Source organism: Calypte anna, chromosome Z, assembly GCF_003957555.1.
Source record: "Calypte anna isolate BGI_N300 chromosome Z, bCalAnn1_v1.p, whole genome shotgun sequence".
Lineage (NCBI taxonomy): Eukaryota > Metazoa > Chordata > Aves > Apodiformes > Trochilidae > Calypte > Calypte anna.
Window position 1 is genome coordinate 31,396,586 of NC_044274.1, and position 27,381 is coordinate 31,423,966.

Below are 27,381 nucleotides of genomic sequence, written 5' to 3' on the forward strand. Positions count from 1 at the left end.
AGTGTAAAGTGAAATTTCCTGTCTGCGTGATTTTAATAAAGATATTTAGGACTCTAAAGAAAATTTCAAATCATCATCTGCAGTCTAAGTGGGTAATAGATTACTGTCTACTTACTAGTGTTACTGATGTGGAATTTTGACATAATTTTGATAGGTACATGTAACTTTCAAGATTTAAATTCTACTTTTCTAGGTTATTTTTTTGAATTAAAAAATCTATATAATTTTTCTTATTATTTGCATTGCCATAGTTTTGTTTTAACAGCTATGTGATCATAATGCAGCTTCATAATGCAAATCTGTTTTGTTGCCACTGGTGGAGGTGACTTGGGGTATCACACCATTTGTCACACTGTTTTAGAAAAGTTGTAAATCGTGTTCAAGGGGAGGAAGCCTACAGTCACACTGGAGGTGAAAGCAGTACAGAGCAGTGTCAGGAATGGGGAAAATAGTTCTCTTCAGTCAGCAAGAGTCTGAGAGAACAGACTTTCTCAGGTTCCCTGGAGATCTTTAGTTGTTCTGTAATAACTTTCTCCACCCTTGTTTAGCTTACTATGTTTCCCAAGGGCTTGGTAGCAAGTCATCTTGAAAGCTGACTTTTGAAAGGTTATGCTCAAAATATAAGATAACGTAAAACGTAAGATACGTTTTCACACGTAATGAACTGGATGTGTACAACCACTGCATTTGGTTTTGTTTTTTAGCAACAAGCTGGTGGTCGGCCAAGCATATACCATGCGGTGGTGGTGATATTTCTAGAATTTTTTGCCTGGGGGCTCTTGACAACTCCAATGCTAACAGTAAGTATCACTGGTCAGCTGTTGTCTTGGTAGTACTGACAGAAGTTGATTTGCTAATTTTTAGGGATCAGGTTTTTAATTTGGTTTACACTTCCTGCTTACCTCATTAACTGAATTTCAGGAATCTTAGCATTCAGCACTGCGATAGCAGTATACAGCAGCTGAGGTCTGGACGTCTGAAAGCTTAAAAGATAAAATAAATCAGCAAAATGCTGTACTACTTCTAATTTTTATTTGCCCATTAGAGTAACATCGGTTTAGTCTATTGATGAAATGTGTCTCTGGGAATTCTAGCTTTTTTTAGGCTTCATGGCTTAATTCATCTTCCAACACAACAACTGAGTAACTACGCATCCCCTAGTAAACTCTGTATGCTAGTGGGGACTGGCTCTTTTGCCAACATGTAACGTGAAGTGTAAGGAATACTTCAGTCTAAGAAATGGATCTTAAAAGTGTTTAATCTGTTCTGGAATGCAGTTATTTTCCAGATGTGGATAATTCGAGTGTTTGGTAATAGGCTATGAAGCCTTTCATCTGAAGATCTGGGTCTTGTTCATTGAAATCAGGCCTACCTGAGAGAAGTCACCAAAAGTCTGTTAGTCCAGTTTTTCATCAGGTAATATCTGAGAGCACTTTGAATACATGATGAGCAAGGCTTTGTGGGATTGAAAGACCTTATTTTCCTTCCCCAAACTTCAGTATAGTTACGATCTTGAATGTCTTGTCTATTGAATGTTTTATTTGTCTCTTAATATGGTCTTGAACACTGACAAGGGTGTTGCATTGGCTTCAAAATTTCATTTAAAGCACCGAGTTACATAAAATAGTGTCACTTATTTTACACTGGTTTAAATTACGTCTTTGTTCTTGGGAGTGATCATCTTCATTTGTAATCAGTTTTGCACACACTGAAAAGCTGCTGTTTGAATTAAAATATTTCAAATCTGTTTTGATACTTTATCTTGCCGATGTACTTGTGTAACTTACCTTTGTCAGCTGATCAACCTACCAGTACCAAAAGTCATGTAAAGCTTTCTAAGAAAGGTTCAGCCTTTGAACTACCAGCTACCCACTTCTGCTGAGGTAAGTTTTTCTGGTAGGAAGGGCAGAAATTGATATGTTTGGCCTGTTGACCAAAGTTCATGATCGCTCAAGTTTTTTGTAGTTATGTTGTGATTCTCCAGGGCATTGTCAACATGTAATCATATAGAAGTGTTGTGTTGTGTATAATTATAGTAAATCGTGTGTGTTCTGTGATAGCTTATGTTATTTAAATTTTAATTTTTAGTGTACTTCTTTTGTATCTGTCTGCAAAGCTGTAGTGTTTTTTACATGATATACTTGGAAAAAATTTATAAATGTTTATAAAGCACATTTTATAAAGGCTGTTTTGTTTGCAGATTACATAACTCATTACTCTTGTTTATAGAAATGTAAGCCAATATTAATACACTATTGTAAGGAATATTAATCACTTAATGATATATTCTTTCTTCAATATAATCCTTTTTTGAATACGTGAGTATTTCTGTTGGTAGAACATGAGTAATGCAGTTCCCTCTACCAGTTTGTCAACTTGCATTCTTCTTATCTATAAAGTAACAGAAATTAAATGTCAACCTTTATCAGAAGTGGTTGCCTCTCAGGAGTACTGGAAAACATTCCACAGAAAAGTTAATTAATTATCTTGGGTTTTTTTCCGGTTGAAAGACATCTGCTTACTAGAGCTCTGATTTGAATCCTGATTTTTTTCCCTTCATCCATATCATAAGATTAATGGTAAAACTGAAGCAAAATTGTTCTAAAAATCTAAACAGAAGATGCGACTGGAAGGAAAAAGGGGCAGAATTGCCAGTCTGCTTGTTAACATAGGAAAAAAACACCTTTAATAAACCTGTGCTTTGAGAATCTCAAGTCATCCTTGAAAAAATTATGCTGATATTTTTCAGTGACACTAAAGTATTGTGTATCTTCAGGCTTTTCTCCATGTATGTATAAATAATTTTTGTAGTTGCTTATGTACCAGTAAAGGCAGAAAATGAATTTGAAGTGTATCTGTGTACATGCTTTAATCACTGCACTAACTTTTTAAATTGATGCCATAGCACCTTCTGAGGCCCTTTAACTCTTGTGTATTTATGGTAAATCTGTTTAGGACAGATTAACGTGCTTGTCCTTGAATTAACACTGCTGGTAAAGCACCTTAAATGAATTCATAGATATACTTAGAGGATGCATGAAACACTCAGACATAACTTTTATATCTGCAGTTTCTTCAGAAACACTTCCCACAGTGTGTTTGGGCACAGTGAAGATAGCAACATTTTTCTTTTGACAAAGTTAGATGAGTAACATTTTTGCTCCTAACTAGTCACCTAATTGAAGGAATTATTTATCTCATAAAATTCTGTGCTTTGTACCACCTGGTAGTGTTTTTTGACTATGGTGACCGCCTTTCTGAGCAACATACCCCAGTCCAAACCATCTCAGCAGTACCGAGGAATTTATGCCAATAAATTGTTATTAAACCTTTAGAATATATTATTGTGAAGAGAAATAAGAGAGTAATTGTGGGATACGACACTTTCTTAATATGTCCCAATAAAGTGATCCTATTTTATGAATCAAATTTAAACCGTGAATCAACTTTGCCTGTCTCTCCTGATTCAAATAATTTTTTTTTTCCTGGTCAGGTCTTACATGAAACATTTTCCCACCATACGTTTTTAATGAATGGTCTTATTCAGGGTGTTAAGGTAAGACTTTCTGTAGGAACATATGGAACACTGAGAATGTAGTTAATTTTCTAAGCTTTCTTCATTGTAGTGGTTGTGTTCTTGGGGCTCAGTTCATGATTTATTGCTAAGTGGTAGGATCTTGAAAGAAGCTGAATATTTCTCAGAAGTTTATATACCTTTCATTTGAATGAGCACCAGTTGTAGCTGCTGTAATCTTGATAAGGATCCTTCTGAGAATGGACATAAGATAGTGTTAGATTATATCAAGAGCAGATTAATGCAGCCATGATGATACAATTAAGATAAAAAGTGAAGCATTTAAACAATCTTGTCAAAGATGTGGTATAAAAGCTAATTTTTATCAGTGTTTTTTACTTATTTTTCATTTTTTCCCCCCCTGCCTAGTTTTTGTGCATTCTGTGAAGATATTCAGGACAGCTTGCAGCTTACTAATACCACTGCAGTCACACAGTGATCATGCTGGATTGTGGCCACAAAAAAGACTTGCAAAATTTGTCTAGCATAACTAGAACTTGAAAGTCTTTTCTTTGCTGTCTTACTGAGAGATTTCAAAGCACTTCTTGTAGTTTATGACTAAGCATTTTTAGCTGTAAGAACATTCCATCTTTAGGGATAGATTTGCTGTTATCTTTCATGATGTATTGGTGAAACACTATCCTTTAGGGATATCTGGATGTCTCCTACTGAAGAGGAACTTTAAGCTCTTCTCTTAGAAAAACAAAGGTCATGTTCCTCTTCATGTTTTCTTTCAACTCTGCTCATTGACACTACAGTGTAACTATGAGTACCAGATTTGAATAGAGGGTTCTCTATTTTCTACAGAGCCTATGTGTAGAAAAGTGCATTAATATCATGGTCCAAATGTGTATATGGCTTTAACAGGGGTAATAAACAGGGGACCATAGACCAGACTTAAACTTCAGTGTTCACCATTTTCTTTAAAATGTTATCTATGAAATATCAGATGTTTTGTGCAACAGCAGAAGGTGTTAGTTCATACTCTGCTGAAATCTGACTCTAAGGAGCAAATATGTTAATTTTAACTGAACCTGGAAGTCTGATTTTTGTCACTAGAATATCACTGTGGTGCTGTACTGTCTCAAGCTGGCAGCCTTGCTCAAATGTTCCTCATAGGTCTTGCAATGTACAAATGCCCTGTACATGATGAGTATCTAGTATAGTACCGTATGTTTCTGTAAAGCAGTAAGTGTTACTTTGTTTCAGATAACAGTTAGTTTACTCTAAAATCTTCCTTAGGACAGTCCAAAGTAGATGGGAATTTGTGTTTGGGATCACCACTAAGTTTTTTGATAGAGGCTACGAAGATGTCCCTTTTGTAACTACATTGTACATTTTGGAGAAGCTTCTGCAGTCTGTGGTACTTTTTCATTGGATCAAAGTGAAACTGAAAAATTAAAATGCCTCTTTTTTTATTGTGCTCAGTTTTAATAGATTTGAAACGTAAGACATCAGAATCACAGACAAGGTGACTGTAAAAAACTGTATAGTTTCAGTTATCTACAACTTTGTGTTTAATTTCAAGTAGAATTTTAGTTTTAGCCCTTTTTAATATTGTATACAATATGAAACTTTGAAATTAAATATGGATATATTAATTGTTTTTCTTCTATCACAGGGTTTTTTGTCCTTTCTCAGTGCTCCGTTAGTAGGTGCTCTGTCAGATGCATGGGGAAGAAGGTCCTTTCTTCTTCTTACAGTTTTCTTCACTTGTGCTCCAATTCCATTAATGAGAATAAATCCATGGTAAGTGATACAGACTGCAGTAGCGAGTTTGTCTGTACAGCAGAAATTGAATCAGGAGTAGTGGGGAGATGGTGGACTGACAATAAGAGAAGAGACCCACTTTTAAGGCATATTTGCATTATTGTGGACCTTTTTTGTTTAACAGGTCTTAAAACTATCTCAAAAGTTGAAATTATGGAATGTGATATAATTACTGTATTCACGCCAGCGGAACAGTAATTGAAATGGTTTGATAGCCATGTCTAACCCAATTTTAAGCGCAGCTGTTATTTTTTTTTTCTGCTGAGTATTGACAATGCTGTAATAAACATTTTTAAAGCTATGAACCTTAGAATATACTCACCACAAAAAATATAAATGCTGCAGACTAGATTTCCTAACTCTTTGATTTAAGTAACTTTGAAGTCTTAACTGAGTAGAGTTGTCTTGGTTTCAGTTTCGTTTACATTCATTGTGAAACTTGGGAGGATTACAATGAGAATTCTTTGTACACAAGTGCACTCAGAATTTAGATTCCAAAACGTTGTATACGGTAGTTTGTTCCTTCACTGGTGGAGAGGTTGAGTTATAAGGTAGTTCGATTTTGAGAGCTTGGTTCAGCTTTAATGTGAAAATACATAAAGGTACTGTGACCTGAAAGGGCCACTTCTTCATTTAGGCTGAGGTAAAGTAAGCACTAGACGATAAAAATTAAAATGCTGTTATCCAATACTTAACAATCTTTCATCTTCAGTCAAGGTCTGTGGTAGTTTTGAAGACACTTCTCAAAGATGAAAAACAAACTTGCTTAATTAGTAAGAAAATTAGTAAGAAAACTAGTAAGAAAAGAGGTCTTACTTTAAACTTTCTAATTGTTGCTTTTAAATCATTAGGTGGTACTTCGCTATGATTTCGGTATCTGGAATATTTTCTGTTACTTTTTCCGTAATATTTGCCTATGTAGCTGATGTAACACAGGAGCATGAAAGAATTACAGCCTATGGACTGGTAAGATATGCTAAACTTGGAAAAAAAGGTCATAGTATGACCTTTGTATTGAATTTGTGTTTTAATGCACAGATTGTTTCCTGCTTAATGTAGTGGGGCTGGTACAGAAGGGAACGAACCATGCATCAAGGCACCATGCTAGAGCATAGGAGATCCAATTTAGACTTTTTACTACTGCACAGACTGCTCAGTGCTCATAGGAATAGAGTAAGAATTTGATAACTTCACCTGCATAGAGAATGCTGTTAAAAAAACATAATTTAAGTTTTATAAGCAGAACAAGAAATATTGCTGAAAGCAATGCAAGTTTTTTTAATATTTGATCTGTTGATATCTTTCAGCCACCCGTAAGTTGCACTTTCAGTTTATGTTTTTTTCTATAGTCAAAACAGGCAGGAAGGGTGAAAATGCATAATGTGGTGTTTTTAATAACTAAGACATGATCTTTCTTAATCAACAAGACAAAAAAATAGTTCAGTTAGCGGAAACTACCTTTCCAGTAATAATATAATTCCTTTTTATTTTGTTTTTCTTATTGTTTAGATTGCTGTAGATTTTGGAGGCCCATTGTTAGATGTTTTGAATGTCATTTATCTGTGCTACTATTTTTTTATTTCTCTAAAAAATATCTGTATTTTCACTATACAGATATTCGTAGACTGGATTCTTGGTTGACTGGACTGTAGTACTTCAAGCTCTTAGGTTTCCCTAAGCCTTGGGATTGTATGGTTCCAACCTTAAGTATATTGTAGCAGAGCACAAAACAGGTTTAAATGGGTCTGGAATTCCCACATTTCTCCTCTATATAAAGAGGACCATAAGTATATTTGGAGCCTGTATTTGCCTGCCTACAAACAAATTTTTTTTGTTTACAGAAACGGCTTGATCTTAAATTCTTATAATAATACATGAAAGTGTAGTTGTTTTGAGGAACTATATTTCTCTTTCTGAACATCTTGTTACACCTTTTCCTAAAGATTTTTTCCTAACTATATAATATGGTATAAAGCTAAATTTCTAGCTTGTGTTATTCTTCTATGAAGTGGTTATGCCAAATGATTATATTTTGTGGGGACTGGAAAAGACTTACAACAGCCCAAACAAACTAACCTTTTATGATTACTGTTATAGTGAAATTTAACTACAGCATTTGATTTTTCATCATGTTCTGCTGAATGTCAGTATATCTCTTTGTAGCTGAATGTCACAACAACACAGTATGAAGCAGTGCAGGGTTTGTTGAAATTGTTATCATAGAGAATGATCTCCTACTTTGCTGTGTTGTCTAGTGATAGCTATGTATTAAAAATGAAAGTGGTTAATAAAGGCATTATCTCTGTGTATTACCCTGAGTGCTGAGGCTCAGGTTCACTTAGGCTGGCATTTGGATATGTTGACAATTTTTTTAGTGAAATCTCATCACATTCATAATTGGAAGACAACGTTTAATCCCTTTGAAAGAAAACCATTTTCCTTTGAGCAAAACTTGTACTTTGACTGCAAATCGTGTCTTGCGAGGTGGGCTGTGGAGGAGGAGAGACAAACTTTATTTGAATCCATATTTACTGTCATAATTTTTTATTTTATTTTTTATTGCTTAGAAAACCTTTGTGTTGTTGTTTTAAAATTGCACTTCTGGGGAGGGATGGTGGTACACATCAAGCTACTTAATTTTCCTGAAAAATCAGAAGAGCCACTTCAACAAGTTTGTAAACTGTTCTTGTGCATAGGTATCTGCCACCTTTGCAGCAAGTTTGGTAACTAGTCCTGCCATTGGAGCATACCTGTCTGCCAGCTATGGAGATAACCTTGTTGTACTGGTGGCCACATTGGTGGCTGTTGTGGACATCTGCTTCATCCTGCTAGCTGTACCAGAATCTCTGCCAGAAAAAATGAGATCTGCTTCGTGGGGAGCCTCTATATCATGGGAGAAAGCAGATCCTTTTGCAGTAAGATCACTTCAATACATCATGAATAAATAATTGATGATTATCTCATAATTATTTTCATCTTGTAAACTAGAGAAATCTATAATTCTGTTGGTAGCTTGGCTGTTTCGTATACCAAAATCTCTGTTATTCACTCTTGCACAAAAAGATCTACTACATTTAAAGACGAGATCCAAACCTAACTGTGTATTAAATGATTCTTGAATCAAAACAGTATTTGGTGTAAAATCCAAAGGGAAGATGCTTTACTTTTCTAACTTACTTTGTTTTATTGTAAGAAAAATAGTGTATCTTTACACTGCTACAGACCCCCAAACTTGACATTGTTAGTCTTTTTGACACTCATTCTGTGCTTTGTACTTTTGGTTAGCAATGTCTCCCTACTATTGAATTCCACTTTTGGTTATATGTTTTGGTTTTTTTTTTCAATATTGAATGGATCTGTGAAGCCTGATTTTTCTACAGTCATATATAGGAAAGCTTAAAACATAGTATGCAGTCTCTACTAGTAACTCGTTCACTTGTTCATACTTAAATACCTCGTATTTCTGTTACGCTGTGGTATCTTAAGAGTGAAAAGACATTGTTTTTCATGTGATCCATCCTTGTGGAAACTGGTTGTGAATATTGATAAACAAGTGACATTCTTGAATGACTGCAGTTAAAGTTTGTTTTCCATGGTTTACTTCTTGGCCATACTGATTCTTACTATGGCTGAACAAATACAAGACATGTACAATGAAAAATACTCATGATTTGGGAAGAGAAGCAATTGTTCTGGGCCTATATCGTTTGTTAACATCTTTCGGGACATATTATGGAGAACAATTACATCCCTAAATATTTTATTATGCTGCTTTCAGTTAATACTTGGCACACAACATTAACTTAAAAAATAAAAAAAAACTTGCAGAAGAATCAGAAACCACAAATCTTATGCAATAGGGAATTGTTTCTAACAATGTTCAGCTTAGCTGCTGCCATGTGTGGGGTTTTTTTGTTTTTTGGTTTTTTTACTTGTACCAGTGGGTAAAATGGATTTGAAAAAATTAATCCCAACTTGTTTTGTTTATTTCTTTTGCAGTCTCTGAAGAAGGTTAGAAAAGATTCTACAATTCTCCCGATTTGTATTACAGTGTTTCTCTCCTATCTGCCTGAAGCTGGCCAGTATTCCAGCTTTTTTCTGTACTTGAGACAGGTAAGTGTTGGTTTCTTCACATCTTACTAAGGATGTTTATTTAACTATTCCCTAAGACCAGATTCTTGTTGAAAGTTGGCTCAAAAAGTGCTTTCTGGCGAAAGATAGCTTTAAAGAAATAAAGCCAGAGTACTCTACTAAGCCAATTAAATAACAATTGGTTCCTGATGCATAAACCTTGACCTAGCTTGTATTTTGTTGGTGCCAGTCAGCAACTAAGCACCACAGAGCCACTTGTGCTCATTTCCTCTTGCTGGGACAGGGGACAGATTCAGAAGAGTAAAAGTGAGGAAACCTTTGTTTTGAGATAAAAAAATTTTATAGGTGCAGCAAAAACTGCACATGAAATAAAAGCAAAACAAGGAATCCATTCACTATTTTCCATCAGGAGGCAGGTGTTCAGCCATCTCTAGGAAAGCTGGGCTCCATCACCCATAATGGTTGCTTGGAAAGGCAAGATGTCATCACTTTAATCATCCATAGACAGGGCAGATAGAAAATACAGGCTAGATCCAGTAGGCTGAAGCCAATAATACGAGGTTCAACAAGGCCAACTAGTGGGTCCTGCACTTTGGTCTTGAAAGCCCCAGGTAATGCTACTGATGCTACAGGCTTGGGGAAGAGTGGCTGGAAAGCTGCCTGGCAGAAAAGGTCCTGGGGGTGTTTGTCGACAGTTGGCAGAATATGAGCCAGCAGCATGCCCAGATAGCCATGAAAGCCCAAAGTGTCCTGGCCTGTGTCAGAAGTAGTGTGGCTAGCAACACTAGTGAAGTGATTGTCTTCCTGTACTCTGCACTGGTGAGGTTGCACCTCAAGTACTGTGTTTCGCTAGACTCTCACTACAAGAAAGACTCGAGTTGCTGGAGCAAATCCAGTGCAAGCAACAAAGCTGATGAAGGATCTGGAACATAAGTCTTAAGAGGAACATCTGAGGGAACTGGGGTTGTTTAGTTTGGAGAAGTCTGAGGAGAGACCCTACTTCTCTCTTCAACTACCTGAAAGAAAGTTGAAGTGTGGTTAGGGCCAGTCTCTCTTCCCTAGTAACAAGCAATGAAACAAGAAGAAATGGCCTGAAGTTGTACCAGGGGAAGTTTAAATTAGATGTTAGAAGACAAGTCTCTAAAAACTTTCCCAACCAGAAAGGTTTTGTGATGGACCTCTTTTCCTCCTTCTCCCTCCAGCTTTGTATGCTTGAGGTCATATAGGATATAGTATCCCTTTGGTGAGTTGGGGTTCTCTTTCTTCAGCTTTGTCCCCTCCCAACCTTTTGTGTACCCTCAGTGTACTCACTGGTGGGTTGAGAAACAGGAAAGACCTTGTATCTGTGTAAGCACTTAGGAACAATTCTGAACATCCTTGTGTTACCGACACTGTGTTCAGCAAAAATCCAAAACATAGCCCCATACTAGCTATTATAAGGAAAATTAACTCTGTCCCAGCCAAACCCAGCACACATGTTGGTTAACATAACATAGTTGGTTAACATTCAGTAGACCTTTATGCCCTTTGACTACTGAAGTTTTATGTCTTGAGATGGGATCTTCCTTATTGAAGAGCAATTGTGTTTGTGGGAGGGGACAGAGAGTTTCAATTTCTGTGTGCCTGACTTTCTCAGTCTCCTTTTTCTGAGACAGTTTTTGTTTTCTTATTTCTTGCTTGTTCTTGAACAATATGATTTCTTAATACCACTTACTGTGTTTGGCATTTGCTTTATGCATTATTTGCTTCTTTTCAGATTATAGGTTTTGGATCTGCTAGCATTGCAGGCTTTATAGCTGTGGTAGGCATTCTGTCCATAGTAGTTCAGGTAAGTTTAATTCTTTTAAGTATTTTCTTAAACGTTACAAACTGAATTCTGAAGCACAGTCTTCTGATTATTAAGCTTGTCTATAGTATACTTACATGCTCTAAAATATCAGTGTATCTTGCATTTGTTAAAGGTTTTATTAGTATACAGTCTGTATAAATGTCTTGCTTTAAAGCTGCTTTTCTTAGAAATACTGGTTCTGACTAGCAGAAAATGAAACTAAATTTTGCTAAGCTTAGATCATTAAGTTGACTGGAACTCTGTGTTTAAATAGTTAGAATGATGCAGGACATTGATTACTTAGTGCAAGACCTTCTGAAAGCAAAATGTTTAATTTTAAGCAAAACTCATGCCACTTGCAGCTATTCAGCTAGCTCATCCTACCAAACTTGGGTGCAAATGATAGAGGTGCTGATATGGTCTGTCCAGGTTTACTTAGGCGCTGTATGGAGGCTGAGGAACTGTGGGACCTTGGTATGTTACTTTCATACCTTTTAACTTGGAACAGTGAGCTGATTTTGGGCAGGTCTTTTATGCCTTTTAGAAATCAGTTTTTATGATGTGATCACTGGTGTCTTTATTAGTACAGTTTGTCTTCCTGTTGTGATAAGAGGACAGGAAATGGTGCATACAGTGTTCTGCAACCTCACTGCCATTATTAGCAGAGTGGAAGTCTCATTGGTTTAATGTAAACAACACATTTCTCAATGTTGACCAGTTTTACTGGTGTCATTTCATTATCAGTACAAGTAATTTTTTTACTCCTTGATCTCTGGTTTGTTCTGATGCTTTTATTTGCACTCATATTTGCCAGTCATACTTTATTCAGACTTTTTGTACTTTTTGCTATAACTCTCTAAAATTGTTACCTTTCTTGCTCATAATATTCAAAGTTAAAATGAGGATGCTTTCTGTGCATTGATTCTTGAACTCTTTGAAGAGATCTTGAGCTCTTTGAAGAGAGTGGCTGAATGAAATAAACCTGCTCCATAAATACTGATTTGTGTTGGCAAGTTGAGTATCTCCAGAAAGAACTAATCACATGTAGATAGAATTACTCCGCTTTTGCTATTTAGCTTTCAACCTATCTTTGTCAAAGAATGAGAAACCAGAAAATCAGTGTTACTGAAGTGAGAGAGCAATTGTGCTCTGCTGTGTGATCTTTCTCGTCCCTTTTGTCTTGCTTTTTACTGATGCATTGCTGGATTTCTCATTGAAGAAAAACTTGTGCACTGTTTAACTGGTTGAAGCTGTCCATATGGACTTTGCCTTACTAGGAACAGTCTGCTTCTTGCCATGAGTGTATTGCTGTTGTATCTAAATAGGGACCTCCTTCTCCTTCAGCAGTAGGACTTTTAAAAGGTGAAAAAAAGGGGCCTTCCATTAGAGTTAGTTTCCATGTAGAAATAAAAAGGTTATATCAGTGTTGAAAAGAGTTAGCAGAAAATTTAAAGATGTCTAGGAATTGGCTTCAGGCAATTGTTAAGGCATGTGTTAAAGCTGGAAAGCACCAGGATTTACTTGTTGGTTTTAATTGTACACTTGGATAGTCACTCATCAGACATGAAGAGAATACTTTTTTCTGAGATTCACTACTTTTTTTCTCTAGTATGTGTAGATATTGGTAAATTCAATCCATATTCAGCTTATACTATCTTAACTTGGGTACCAGCACTTATTGTGGAACTCCATAGTCTGAAATGAAATGGTTGTAGAGGTTGAAACAAAAGCCTTTTTACAATCGAAACAGATATTGGTATTTAATGTCCATATTGAAGGCAGCACATATGCTTCTTGATGTCTTGAAGTAGAAACTAATAGTTTGTACTAATATCATCAAATGCTGATATACCTAGTTGGCATTTTGGACTTAATACAGAGGGGGTAAGAACACATAACGTGAAGTCCCTCAGCAGTTAAAAGATCTTCTGAATTACTCTGTGTAGAAGGAGAAAGTAGTTCAGCAGTCTGGCTTGTAAAAAATAACTTCTGCATGAACCAATTTGTCTTGCAGACAGTGTTTCTCAGTATCTTGATGAAGTCAATAGGGAACAAGAATACAGTTCTCCTTGGCCTTGGCTTTCAGATCCTTCAGCTGGTTTGGTATGGTTTTGGATCTCAGTCTTGGTAAGCACACGTTTTCATAGGTACATACCTGCTGAGGAATGGAAAATTTTTTTTTCAAGAAATTCTACCACTTAGTTATGTTCTCACTAATATTTATATGTTTTATATATGTTTCTTATGTTTTGTTTTACACTACCATAGTTTAGCCTGTATTTTGCACATGTAGAAATGATAGAATTTTCCAAAAATTTAAGTTGCAGACAGCAACAGTTCTTTTGGAATAGGAGTTTTTGCACCATTTTGTTTACTGAGTTTTATATCTACTAATGTGGCTAGAAAGTTTTTTAATTCACAAGCCAGTAAGTAGTATATTATCTGCAGTTAATTCCATTAGATCCATTGTAATGAGTTACCTGCACCTCCACACTTTTTAATTTAAATATTTATTTTTTAACTTGCCATTCTATTACTATATTTGGTCTTGCGAGCTATCTAGACCTACTTTTGTTGGAGGAAGTGTCTGTAAGTAAAGTGAAATAGAACCATAAGATGGAACAGCTTTTTCTTTACAGAGTTAGTCCTACTGTGACTAGAGATGAATGCTTGTTCTTTATCAGACCACTTTCCAGTGAGATATACAAGTTAGACAACTGCCTCACTGAGCCACCCTGTGAGATTGTTCTTTTGTATAGTCCTTGGAGAGGGAAAGTCTGTGCATCATTTCACTCCCACTCCGTTCTTTGCCTCTACTGTAGTAGGTAGTGTAGAATGAAATGTGCTTATGTTCCAACAACCTCAGGATAATTTGTGGAAGGGGATCAGTAAGCAGGCTTTGACCTCATAATTTTCAGTCTTTAGGTATTTCAATAAGATTACTTTTGAAAGGGCATTAAGGCTTAAATGAGAATCCCCTTGTGACCCTTTTTGGAGGGATAAGGAGTAATTATATGGGAAGTTTCATTTTTAATTCAAATTATGCATTTAACACAGGATGATGTGGGCAGCAGGAGTTGTAGCAGCAATGTCAAGCATTACGTTCCCAGCAATCAGTGCTCTGGTTTCACGAAATGCAGAATCAGATCAACAAGGTGAGCACCACATGAATTTATGTTTTGGCATCAGGCTTCTTTCTTGGATGACTGTCTAGAAAGCAGAATACTTATCTAGGTATGCTTTTCAAATACGTTGATGAGTATTGAGTTTCTTTGGTAGTAGCTGTGGATGGCCGCCAGTCTATGTAGAGAGGAAGGAGTTACAGAAATTTATCAAATTTACACTGTGAAATGGATAATTTTTTTCGGATAAACTATTTCTCATGTAGTTTCACGTAAAGGTACTACAAAAGCAACAGAAACAGATGTGGCAACTTTCATGGGTTTTTCCCTCTTCTTTTTATATTGAAAGTATGTGCTGTCAGTAGATAATAATAACAATGCTACCTCCTTAATGGAAATTGAGATCACATTTTACCAGATTAATATAAGCCTATACAAGATGTTCTTTTCCATGCAGAAAAGTTGGCCCTACAATACTTTGGATTTTTCAAGAATAGAAAAGGAAGCATAAGGAAGTAGTTGATCTGAGAAGACAGGAAAAGTCATTGGTTTTGATGTGAATGGGAAGGAAAAATCAGGACATTTTGTTTAAAATTTAATGAGGAAATCATCATGATGTATAACACTGACGTATCATAGCTGAACTTAGTGTTCTCTTTTAAAATATCTTGTACATACAATTTGTAAGCATCAGTCTTTTTTTAACACTCGACAACTTGAAATAGTCAGAGATGCAGTTCTAGTAGGTAGAATTCTTTTAAGTTTGAAAGGTATTTTACATGGTTCCTTACATCCTTTCTCTGTTTTTAATAGAAACATTTAAATGAGTTTTAAAAGTCTTATTTCCCATTTATGTAATGAAATCAATATTTTAGTTAACAGAAGAAATTGGTCTTTTGTTTTACATGGAGGAAATTACTAGTTCAGGCATACAATTTCCAGAGTGAAATTTTGCCACCTAGTGGCACAAAGTTTTAAAGCTTACATGTCAGCATTTGAAGAAAAAGCTTGAGTAACTTCTTGTTGGCATATTTTCTTTCCTTCCATTGTACAAGTTACTGCCTTAAGAAGGAAGGGGATATGCAGACTATGAATACTGTAAAAATAGTGTTCTGTAGAATGCTAATCTGTAAGATTGACAACACTGTAAATTCTTTTGACACAGTCCTTTAATGAAGTTGAGACAGAAATACACCTATAGAACTTCGGTTTTTCAAGCTTTTAAAATAATGTGCTGTAAAATGCAGCCAATCTAATATTGTGAATTTACTGCAAGACTTCTGAATTTACTGCCCTGAATAAGTTACTTGATACTTAAATAAATCATGGTTTTAGATTGGTGAAGGGAAGAAGTCTGTTACAGATTGCACATACTTTGCCAATAGCAACACTCAAGACATAGATGCATTACTCTAAATTTCACTTGAAAATCAATTGAGCCAGTACCACGCTTTATGTCTGCCTTCTTCATTGTAGGCTTTGCGTGAGTTGGGAAGAAATCTAACAGAAAATTAGAGATGCACATAAATTTAGTCACTCACATGCAAAACTCGCATCACTTCCAGCAGCATGCAAGTACAGTGACTACAGTCATGCAGAAGATTATTTTAATCCAGCAAAGGTGTCTTCAGTGTATTTCTGAAGTTCTTGGTATGTAGAAATAATTGAGATGAGCTATTTTGGAACAGCCATTAGAATACATTCAGAGCTGTTGGCTCTGAGTGTTGCATTCTTTGTTAAAAAATAAAAAGATAAAACACAAAATCAAACTCTTATTTTTGTTTCTTCACTAGGTGTTGTTCAAGGAATTATAACTGGAATAAGAGGTCTGTGCAATGGCCTGGGACCAGCACTGTATGGCTTTATTTTCTTTCTCTTTCATGTGGAGCTCAACGAAGTGCCACCGGATCAGATTTCTGAGAAAAAAGCAATGCAAGATCCCGGTGATGAGGTAAATTTGAAATTTGGTGTGATGTTTGCAGGGTAGAAATCTTAGGGATAAAAATCTGTCATTTTTGGTTGGTTCAGAATCTTGATACCTAATTCTTGAACTACTTAATTCTCACATGCAAGCTTTATTAACTTATTACAATAACTCATAATTTTAATTTCATAGTAAATATTAAAAATTACAGTAGTAGCAGGTTTGGCCTCAGTGTTCTAATGGAATCAGTTATCTTCTTTTGATGCAAATCTCAAAAGACAGATGTAATAATGAACTGCAGTGAAACATGAAGTTTTTACAATAGGAAGGTAATATGTGTGTGTTCAGCAAATTTTACCAAGTTTATCTTTGAACCTCACAACAATAAGTTAATTGTTCACATACATAACAGTTCAGTACGCAATTGAGATACATTCCTTTTTCAGTGAAAGTAACATTGCAGTTCATCACCTTTCCTTATCTGTATGAACCCTGTGGGGGACTGAAAAGTCCATTGTAGACAGCATTTCTTTAGAACTCCCTTCAGTCTTTTATTGTATATCTTCCATCTTTGATTGAGGTCTGCATTTTTGTCTGCTTTGTTCTTTCCTATTTGACTTGAAAGATAAATATACTCTCACCAGAGTTCAGAGAATCTTATGGACTTTTTTTGTTTTTACTTTGATTACTCTGATCTCTTCAGCTACAATTTAACTCTTTTTTCAACATGCTAAGAATGAACTTTTTGACACGGTGGTGATACTTATCACTAAGCTGATTAAGGAGGACAGCAGAGTAACTCTATATGTAAATAACTGTACCTACAGTGATGTGCTCCATAATTTGCTCAGGAAGACTAAGTGGAGTATTAGAGTAAGGGGGTAAATACACTCTTTTTGTTGTAGAAAAAGGAAACTGTAGTAAAATATGGAATAAGTTTTGTAATTATTTCAGATTTTCAAGATTTTTTTGTACTTCCACTAGTTAAAATTCTTCCCTGCACTCAGCCCTGATGAGGCCACAGCTTGAATCCTGTGTCCAGTTCTGGGCCCCTCAGTTCAGGAAGGAGATTGAGGAGCTGGAGCAGATTCAGAGAAGAGCAAGGAGGCTGTGAAGGGATCCAGCACAAGTCCTGTGAGGAAGGGCTGAGGGAGCTGGGGGTGTTCAGTCTGGAGAAGAGGAGGCTTGGGGGAGACCTCATCACTCTCTACAACTCCCTGAAAGGAGGTGGGAGCCAGGGGGGGGGTTGGTCTCTTCTCCCAAGCAGCTCTCAGTAAGACAAGAGGGCATGGACTTAAGCTCTGCCAGGGGAGGTTTAGGTTGGATATTAGGGAGAAATTCTTTAGAGAGAGGGTGATCAGACATTGGAATGGGCTGCCCAGAGAGGTGGTGGATTCTTTGTCCCTGGAGGTTTTTAAGAAATGACTGATGTGGCACTCAGGGCCATGGTCTGGTAACCACAGTGGCAGAGGATCAAGGGTTGGACTTGATGATCTCAGAGGTCCTTTCCAACCTGGATGATTCTGATTCTGAAAATTTTGCTCCTGAACTCTGTTTTTAAAGTACTGAATCATGGAAGCTTTTCTTGGGGGCAGGTTACAAGTAATGTCACTATGTTCTGTCACTTTAATAGTATCCATGTGTTTTTTAATTATTTTTTTTTTTCTGAAGTGTAGTCCAGATGTATGACAGTGGAGCACCTGAATGTTCCAGTAAACTATAGATGAGTCAGAACTTCTGTTACGGAGTTTTGTACAGCTTGTGGTAGAAGTAGTTCCTGCTCTGAAATGTAATGTATGAGCTGCCTTCTAAAATAATGATTTTTCTAAGATGTAATTGTAATTAAACTGTAATTCAGATGTCCTTGTTTTCTAGAAAACTTAGTAAATAGGCAGGCATTTTTTAGTTAGCAGTACACCAAAACCAGTAAGTATTTGCATAACTAAGATTCCTTTTTATTCTAAATTCAGTGTGACTGCTTTTATGTTTAATTATGTATGCACTCATAAGTTTTGTTAAATGTCTGTAATTTCATCTTTCTGTGCTAATCGTTACCAGGTACCTAACATGTAAAACTTATTGAGGAAAATAAAAATAAAAATACATATATTTGAACATAGGGATTTGTAGGAAAAAAAATTAATATTGCTGTGGGAAAGAACTCCACAATTTAAATATTTTATATTTTTAAAAGTTGATCTAAGCAAAGTGAGTGGAAGTGGAAACTGGGGAATGCATGAGATTAGATACGGAAATAGGCAAATGTGTAGTAGCATAAAACACTTGGGTTCACAGGGTCCAAATGCAAAGTACCTGTCTTCTCATTTTGTTTAGTGTTTTAAATTGATAGCTAGGAGCTGCTTTATGGATGTACGTTTGATTTTTTTTCTTCATTTTATTAAATGCTAATAAATGTTCACTAGTAAGCCTTTTAATAACAAGTTTAAATGATCAGGTAGCTTGTTTTCAAAAGCTACTGGATGCCTGTGAAACTGCAGCTAACTCTAAACAATGCTTTTCACAGACTAAAGCACTTTATTTTTTTTTTTTAATGACACTTAAGTTTGTTTTCTACTCCTGCTTATCAAAGGCAATGAGTCTAGGAACCTGGTCAGGATGTGTGTTACAGTATTCAGCCTCTATCAGACCTAATGTGTTGTTGAGGTGAACTAAATACAGTTCCTTTGTTTCCACTTCTGTAATACTGGGTGTACTGCAAATTCAGAAAATAGACTTTTAAGTTGTTATCAGAAATAGATTATTTTTATAGGTGTTTTAAAAGTTATTAATGGGAAGGATAAGCTTTGTGTAACTTTTAACACATTTTACATTGAGAGAAAGTTGTCTTTTTCCATTTACGAAAATGCTGATTAGTGAAAGTTTCACTAGTTAGTGAAAGCTGATTGTTGTCATAATTTAGTATTGCACCTCTCAGAATTAAAACCTTCTGTATTCACTGATGGACAAAGTACTAAAACAAATAATTAGATACAATGCCTGTCTAACCTTTCATAGTTGAACAGTGGTAACTGGAAAGGCTGGGTGCAGGTTTCAGTCACTTAACCTGTAGAAAAAAAAATGGAAAAGAATACATCCTAGTGGTAATTTCTGGTGTTTTTCTAAACAGAGTGAGCTTAATAATTTTCTTTTTTTTTTTTTTTTTTTTTTTTTTTTACTTGCCTTTGTTAATTTCTGTTACTCTAGGGGCTAGAAGAGTAGAATTTTACTGAATATCATTTTTTTTTCTCTTGGAAGTGGGAGAGCTGCAATGATTCCCTTCCATCATATTTAAGAAATATTGTGTGTATGCTTTGCAGAGCATAAGTAGTGGAAGTTGAGCATATCTGTCTTAATTTCCATGTAAGTAGCTGTTTTTGGAGCTAAAGAGTAAAGAGGCTTCGGAGAGCCTAAAGAGTAAAGTGAAGCTGCATCTTTACAGTTACCCATAGGAAACCCTTAGAGCAAACAGTGCAATTGTAAGCTGTGTTTAGAGAGTCCTAGTAACACTTGGCAGTGCAATGAGCACAGACTGCTCTTCCAAACTTCTTACTCCCTTCAGTGTAATTGCAAGAGTGGAATATTCAAAAGCTGCTCAGATAAACCAGCTGTTACATTACAAACAGAGGACATTAATTTATGAGAGTTTATTACATTCTTTAAGTACTTGTCAGCTTAGCACCACCTCAAAATTTAAAATTTTCAATAAAAATTCTGTTAATGTGATTATATACTCTAAGTTTAGAAAAAATAGGCCTCTTGTCCTGTTACTGTGTGCTTAATTTCAGCTGCTTTCCTACTTTATATTAGAATAACTTCCCTGCATTTCATTTGGTAGAAAAAAAGTACATTGGATTGATAAGTTTTATCTTCTGATTTTTATTTAGTGTTAGTTGACAAAAATACAGAAAAGTTCTTTAATAAAAAAAAAAATCTCTTGTTGACACTTTCTTACATAGGTCTTTGTCACTAAACTTAGATGGTTTAAAATTAGCCTTAAAATGTTTCTGGTGCTTATTTTTAATTCTGGTTATAAAAGTGGATAGCTGTAGTTTTAAGTTTTAACATAAGTTTCTTGGAAGCAGGGAAGAATAACTTGAAATATTAAGTTGGTTTATGTGCCAGCAACCTCTCTCTGCAATGAGAATGGCAGGTATTGCATTGCTTGCTGTTACTTTCCTCACCCCTATAAGTTTTTTGAAGAGTGTTTATATAACTAACTTGATTCTAAAGTATTTCAGCCATGGATGCAAGTGGAAAAAGTTAAGTTAAAGATTCATTGGGTATTTCAACTTCTGAGTGCTGGAACTATATCCTATTAATCTTGATAGGAGTCTTGCTGATTTAACAGACATGCTGCCTAAGGAAAAAAAAATGCAGGGAAGCATCAGTTGGTAGTTGGTAGTTCTGAATATGTTTCTGTTTTTTAGATCAGTGTGTAAATCAGATGAGGAATTTTTAGGAACTGTAGATGGATAAAAATCATGCTGCAGTGCACATATGAACTTGTCTGCATAAATTTGGTAGTCACTGTAAATATGTCTCCCATTATCTCCTGCCTTAAGTTTCATGAATTCTTTGGTATGTTTGTTTCCCCACAGAAAGCAATAGTTCCTGGTCCACCTTTCCTGGTTGGAGCTTGCATTGTTATTCTGGCTTTTCTAGTGGCATTATTCATTCCTGAGCACAGAATGAGAAGCCAGCAAAGTACCAGAAAACACAGCAACAGCATCAGCGGTACTCTGAATAACAACCTAGAACAAAGTAGTGAAGAGGACATTGAACCATTGCTGCAAGATAGCAGTGTATGAAGACTAATTTCTGAGGAGACTGGAATAAAGTCATTCACCAAATTGCAGCCCAGTAAGCTTGATGGGATGTGGAGTATCTGGCCTCTGAAAGGAATGCACCAGTGTTCAAGGGAAGTTCACATGCTTGAGATTGATACCTTACTTACAGGAGGCTTTGTTTATCAGGTCACAGATTGGTGTGAGTCTACCCAATAATGGACTGCAAATGCTGTGTGAAATCCTGGTGCTGGGTAGAATACAGACATGATGGATTATTATTTTTAATTTGAATTATGAGTTTTCAAAATTGTATGTAAGTAATCAGGTTTGAGACTTAACACCTTCTTCCACCACTGTTAAAGGTTGTTTTGCATTTTTTATGCCTTTTATCTGCATGTATGACACATGTAGGCCTCAGAGTGTGAGAGAGACTGATACAATTCTGGTATTTGAAGTAGTGGTTTTCAGTAAAAGTAATTGCATTTTCTGAAGACACATTCTCAAATATTATTTAGTACCAAGAAGTTCACTGGTTACCAGAAAGCACTGAGATAGCTTCTGGGGGTGTATGATCACACATGACAGTCATTAGTCATGAACAAAAATTATATTAAAGTCTTAAGCCCACATTCCAGAACACTCAGTTCTGAGTAATTAAAGCAAATCCGGCAAATGCTTTGCTGATTAAAAAAATGGATTTGTATTTATAAAATGAACAGTGTCAGAAATGTGGGCACTCCTGAGGCAAGAAAAACAGTGGGTACAAGAGTAGTTTACATAAAGAAATATGTGTATTTATTGCATTTTGTCACCTTATCTGCCATGGGAAATAATCTTTCCTATTAATTCTTTTCACTTCTGCCTTAACTGCTACTTACTGTTCAGTCATCAATCATATTTAGCCTTTGTATCACTGTCTTACCCACTGAATCTCATGGATACATTAATATCAAATTCCTTTCTAAAAGATGCTTTAAAGGAGATATGGTTGTGCTAATTTTTAGAGGCATTTTGTGAGAAATACAGATTTGTATGCATTTTGCTGCAGTTTAAACGGACCATTAAACCCAACTTTAATGAAGTGTTCCTGTATATATCAATATATGTAGATACTTGTAAGGAGTTTTAATTTTTCTGGGTGAAATGCTGTGTAAATCATGTATTTATAAATGTAATGAGGGTACTGACAGATACATAGTTTTTTAGAAGGGCTATGTATTGACTGCATAAATTTTAAAAATATATATTTTTGAAACTTCCATGTTGAGGAGAAATAACAAACCTTTTGTACTATGCAGTTTGTTTTTTAAGTTAATACGCTTTCTAATGCATAATAAATCTGTATCTTAAGCTCTCTAGCTTTTACAAGTTTTCTTTCAAGTTCACTGTTGTGCCTTCTCTGCTTCAGAACAGAAGTGGTTTAATTCTTTTACTGGATTACAGTACCTGAACTTCTGTTGTACTGGTGTTTTGTGTCTGTGTCATTGAGTATAGTGTTACAGCTTGAGGGGGCACAGACTAATTTTATGGTAACAATCATTTCCGAGTCTTGCCACCAATTATTGTTAAAATTCAACTAGTGAGTTTCTGTCTTCCCCTGTGTCAATCTGTTGTACTTGCAGGCTAACTGGAAGATCTTTAACTTCTGTATTTTTTAAGAAGTGTACTGAAAATCCAATAAAACTTAATTTAGAAGTTTTTTTAAAATGTTGGAAAACTGTTTCCAAGTTCAAGTATACAGTGTGAGAGTTTTTATAGGTGCACTATTTTTTCTCAACAAAATTACATTATGGTGGATTTCCAAACTTCTGTTTTCAAAATGCTTTGTCTATAAAATGAGTTTCTTTAAAAGTAGTTATTTCCTCACTCGTTAAATATCACCTTTACCTTGAAAAAAATAGCTTAAATGTTTTCATTTTTCTAAAATAGGGGCCTATATGTCATAGTCCTAACAGGCCCATTTCATCACAGAACCATTCAGCAGATTGGGAGTACTTGTCTTTCTATGAAAGGAAAGTGAATACTCATCTTCAACTTCTCTTTCAAGCACTTCAACCCGTGAACCTCATAATTATCACTCCCAATCTCCTTCCAAAGTATTGTAAAGATTCAAGTGTTGACTTGGTTCTATAAAGCTAACTATATTGACAGCAACTTGCAGCAGTTGGTGTGCTTCTGGGTCTAATGGTGCACAAGCTTATGCATTAGTGATCCAGTGAAAGAATTTTACTATTGCTGTATCTGAGTATCACTTCACCTCAGATGTATCAGATAAAACTTGTAAATTTTTGTCTCCGTATCCTGAGCAGTTAGTTTTTAAATGTCCTACTGATCTTGATGCCTTCATACTATTATTGACTAACACCTTAACGCTAAAGAAATGCTTAAACTCAGCTTTGTTGTTAGTGACAGTGGATGTAATTAGTATTTCAAGTAGTAATTTGATGTTCTGATTTTTTGGCCAACTTTTTCAAATCTGGTTGGATTTTCACTGATAATAACATGCAATGGGGTTGATGAAGGGCTTGTACTAGGAGCAGAAGTGTCAGCCCTTCAATTTTCATGTTTGCTTGTAGCTTGCAATATTGGTATTACCTTCAACCTTCAGGTGTTTTTTCCAGGAACCTTTTTAAAGCACTTGGTCATTTTGTAAGTGTTAGTTTAGTTACAGCTATGTAACATAATACATAGATCCACTTAATTGGACACATGAAAGCTGCACCATGTAGCAATACACTGAAAAGGAACAAATGAGTAAGGGTGCCAAGTGTTAAGCCCACTTTGTATTGTGAAACACTCTTCCCCCATGCTGTTTTGTGTACTGTCTACATGATATATGACCATCTAACTCACAGAACATATGAGGGTGACAGTGCCAAGGTATACTATATATTAATACAATTTTATTTATTTATTAATTTTTTTTAGATAAAAACAAACAAAAATTCTAAAATTTTCTTCCTGTACCGCAGTGTATTGCTTTGCACACCTCTGCTCCAGGGCATGTTTTATTGCAGTGTAAGAACATGTAATAGCAGTAAGACAGTGCCTCATTTCCTTGGGGATGTAACGGACATGCTACTTCAAGGTCTAGCTGCTAGGCTTTATTTGTGTCGAGCTGTTGAATGTTCTAGTTGCAATGTATTTTTCTCCTTTTTTTTCAGGAGAACTCAAACATAAACTTGCCCCACCCCAAAAAAACAGGGGAGGAGGGAAGAGACAAAAGACCTAGGGAACTATGCTTAGGACACTTTTTTTCTTTTACTCTTCAGCTCTGCAGAGATTTTTTACTTCTGTGTACATGCATTAGTTAGAAAAGTATGATGCTACGATACTTTGGGTATAACATCCTGGAAGATTAAAATAAAACATAAGAAGTGTGTTAACCCATCTGTCATATATAGTGGTATGCGAACGTCTTTTAACAAGAACATAATTTGGTTTAAAATAAAGTCTGCTCAGTATTTCCTGTTAATATGGCCCAGAAGCGTTCACTTACAGGATCTTCCAAGCTTAACTGACTAAGCTCAGACACTTCTTAGTCAATAGGGAAATGTCTGGGAACCAGGACAAGCAGAATAGCCTATTTTAATGTGATTGAGGGAAACAAGCATAATTTCCTCTAGCAAACAAGCAAGTTTGTTTGAATGCTGTCTCATTTGTTGTGTTTCAGAAGCTTGGCAGTGAGGAGAGTGATCTAAGAGAGCAGAGGTAAAAGTTTTAGTGCCATATGCTTGAAGAACTATATGAAACCACTTTTTAAATTTTCTAAACACTTTCTCTTGAATAGGAATTGTAGAAAAGAAGGTGCTACTTGTTTCTCTCAGTGCCTCAAAAGGACATTCTTGCTCCATTCTCTAAAAGAACACTTTAAGAGGATGGAAGATGTCAGGCAGGGTTCAATATGTGCTCTCAGGTCTACAATTGCTACTCCCTGACTCTTGCAGCCTGTATGTTTTGTGTTGTTGTGTTATCTTATGTATTACATATACAGCACTAGTGTCTTACAGCAAGAGTTAAATTGCTTCCTTAACTTGATAGTAGTGCTGGATCAGTTGCTGAGTCCCTGAGAAGTATAGAACTGAGTAATGTAAATGCAAATAACTGAATGAGGGACTATCAATTTTGAAGTCAGAATATTTTTTATGGTTCTTGGTTTTCTTGGCAGGAACAGTGTTCATGCCTGATTGCATGTCCAAATGAGAAATGAGGCCAAGGGATTTCAGAAAGTTGCTTTTATCTGAAGTGTCCTTTAATTGCTGCCTTATGTATCCCTTAGAGACGATGTATCAATATAATTTTAAGAAAAACTGAAAAGAAACTGCTGGTAGCTCTGCTCCATCTGAATGAAGGGGAAAAATCTGCTCAGAAGGACCTTATTTAGTCACGATGCAACAAAAACTGACATTGAACAACAGTCAAGAAACATCAAATGATGTCAAATGACTTCTATACATGGAAAATGTTGATGTTCTTGAAAACTGCTGTTCTATTGTTTTCTCCAGAAAATCTGTGTTATAGGTAGATTTTGTCCAACAGGCAGTTATTTCTGTTTCCCTTCTCCTCTTTGTTTCGATGAGTATTTTAAAGCATATTTTTATGCTTTGCAGCAATATACTGCAGTCTTTTCTGAAAGTAACGTGCTCTCTTTTGTTAGAGGTACTTAAACATGTTTGGAGATGTCTGCCTGTGGTATGCAGATACCACTTTTGACAGCTTGATGCCTTTTCTCAGAGCAGTGATTCAAATATCCTGTTGAAAAACAGTGAAGGAAAAATGCTAGGCAAAATCTTCTATGAACAGACTCAAGTGTTAAGTGCTGAAAAAAAACCAAAACCCACACAGGTGTAGGCATGTAAATTGTTTAAATCTCCAAAGCAGTTTTTTCTAGCTGCCATAATTCTTTGTATGACAAAGAACCCTGCATGATAACTGAAATGCGTTTTGTAATTATTGGCTGCATCTGTAACCGGTTTATAAGTAGCTGCAACATCAAATTTCTGTAGGCTTGACTAGCTAGCCTTCTAGCCCATTCATTTTGTGCTTGTGCTTAAATATAGGAGGTTTAATTCCATGCAACTAGTGATCACAGCAAGTTTTAGACATTCCTTTAAGTGCTGGTAGAATATCTTAAATACAAAAAGGTGTACAAAAAGTGTACATTTCACTGTTTTGGAAATACTGAGAGAGAAATAAGACTGAAAAGGGAGTGAGGGATGTGAATGTTCACTAGTTTATGCTACCTAAACTGAATCGCAGTCTTCAGCTCCTTGTCATGCACACATTTCAACCTCTAAAAGATGTTGCAGACCTTTGTGCAGTCCTTCAAAAAAAGCTATTAGAAGTCTGAACGTAGTGATTAAGGATTTAATGTGCTGGGACAATGGATTTTGATTTTTCCTCAAGAAACAAGCTTTCCATGCAAATTACTTAGCTTGTATTTTTCAAATGTGAAAAGGCATGTTATAGCAAATATCTTGGGAAATGTGGAGCACTGAACACTTGTAATGATTATGGAACAGGTAATCCAAAATAAGCCTGGGCTTTTTAATTTTAAAACAAGCCATATGGAAATGGAAAATGTGCCAAGGTCAAGAGAAGAGTTCAATTTTTAGTGTTTCAGAATAATTCTGAAATTATTTATCTGTATATGAGATACATCAGCAGCACCAGAGCTGTTCTTCCTGAATGTGCAAGAAAAGAAAAATGTGCTAAAAGTCAGACTATTGTAGCGGGAGGAGCCATTCTTGCTCCTGAAGCTCGACGAGCTGCTGGTCTCTTCCAGGACTCCAGCCACCACACAGCGCTTCCAGGGTAGAAGTGTAGCAGGAGGAGCCTTTCTTGCTCCAGAGGCTCAACGAGCTGCTGGCCTCTCCATGCCTCGCACCAGAGTGAGCTGAGGTGCCTTCTGTGGGTGTGTGTCCCACCTTTATTGGCCCCCTGGTCTTGCTCATGCCCAATAGGGGCCTGTCCTAATCAGGCACAGGTGGACTCACACCCACTCTTTGGCAACTCAAGGCACCTGGTTGACAATGTTTCTCTACAGACTGTCAGGCAGAATATTGTGAACAAAACACTTTCCAAGGGTGACGCCTCAGGAAAGGTGAGCAGGTGTCACCTTGATATTACAACCTCTGTAAAAAGGAAAACCAACTGATAACTTTAGGCAATAACTGAAGGTAGTAGAAACAGCCCATCTGCCCCATTTCTCCCATCTGTGTGTGTATGGGAACATCAAGCTACTGCAGAGCAATAATATTTAAAAGTCCTGCACAGGTAACTCA

At 36.0% G+C, this 27,381-nt stretch overlaps 1 protein-coding gene across 1 annotated transcript in view; it reads left to right on the forward strand.

Annotated features, from left to right (window-relative positions):
* LOC103539273 (hippocampus abundant transcript-like protein 1) overlaps positions 1 to 22,451 on the forward strand; it is a 34,468-nt gene extending 12,017 nt beyond the window's left edge. The window contains exons 2-12 of the mRNA XM_030467932.1: positions 705 to 800; positions 3,494 to 3,556; positions 5,196 to 5,323; positions 6,196 to 6,310; positions 8,041 to 8,259; positions 9,344 to 9,457; positions 11,193 to 11,264; positions 13,279 to 13,391; positions 14,322 to 14,419; positions 16,180 to 16,337; positions 20,909 to 22,451. Of these exons, the coding sequence (XP_030323792.1) occupies positions 705 to 800; positions 3,494 to 3,556; positions 5,196 to 5,323; positions 6,196 to 6,310; positions 8,041 to 8,259; positions 9,344 to 9,457; positions 11,193 to 11,264; positions 13,279 to 13,391; positions 14,322 to 14,419; positions 16,180 to 16,337; positions 20,909 to 21,118 (1,386 nt within the window). The 3' untranslated portion in view covers positions 21,119 to 22,451. The remainder of the gene's footprint in view (positions 1 to 704; positions 801 to 3,493; positions 3,557 to 5,195; positions 5,324 to 6,195; positions 6,311 to 8,040; positions 8,260 to 9,343; positions 9,458 to 11,192; positions 11,265 to 13,278; positions 13,392 to 14,321; positions 14,420 to 16,179; positions 16,338 to 20,908) is intronic.
* The last annotated feature ends 4,930 nt before the right edge of the window (positions 22,452 to 27,381 follow it).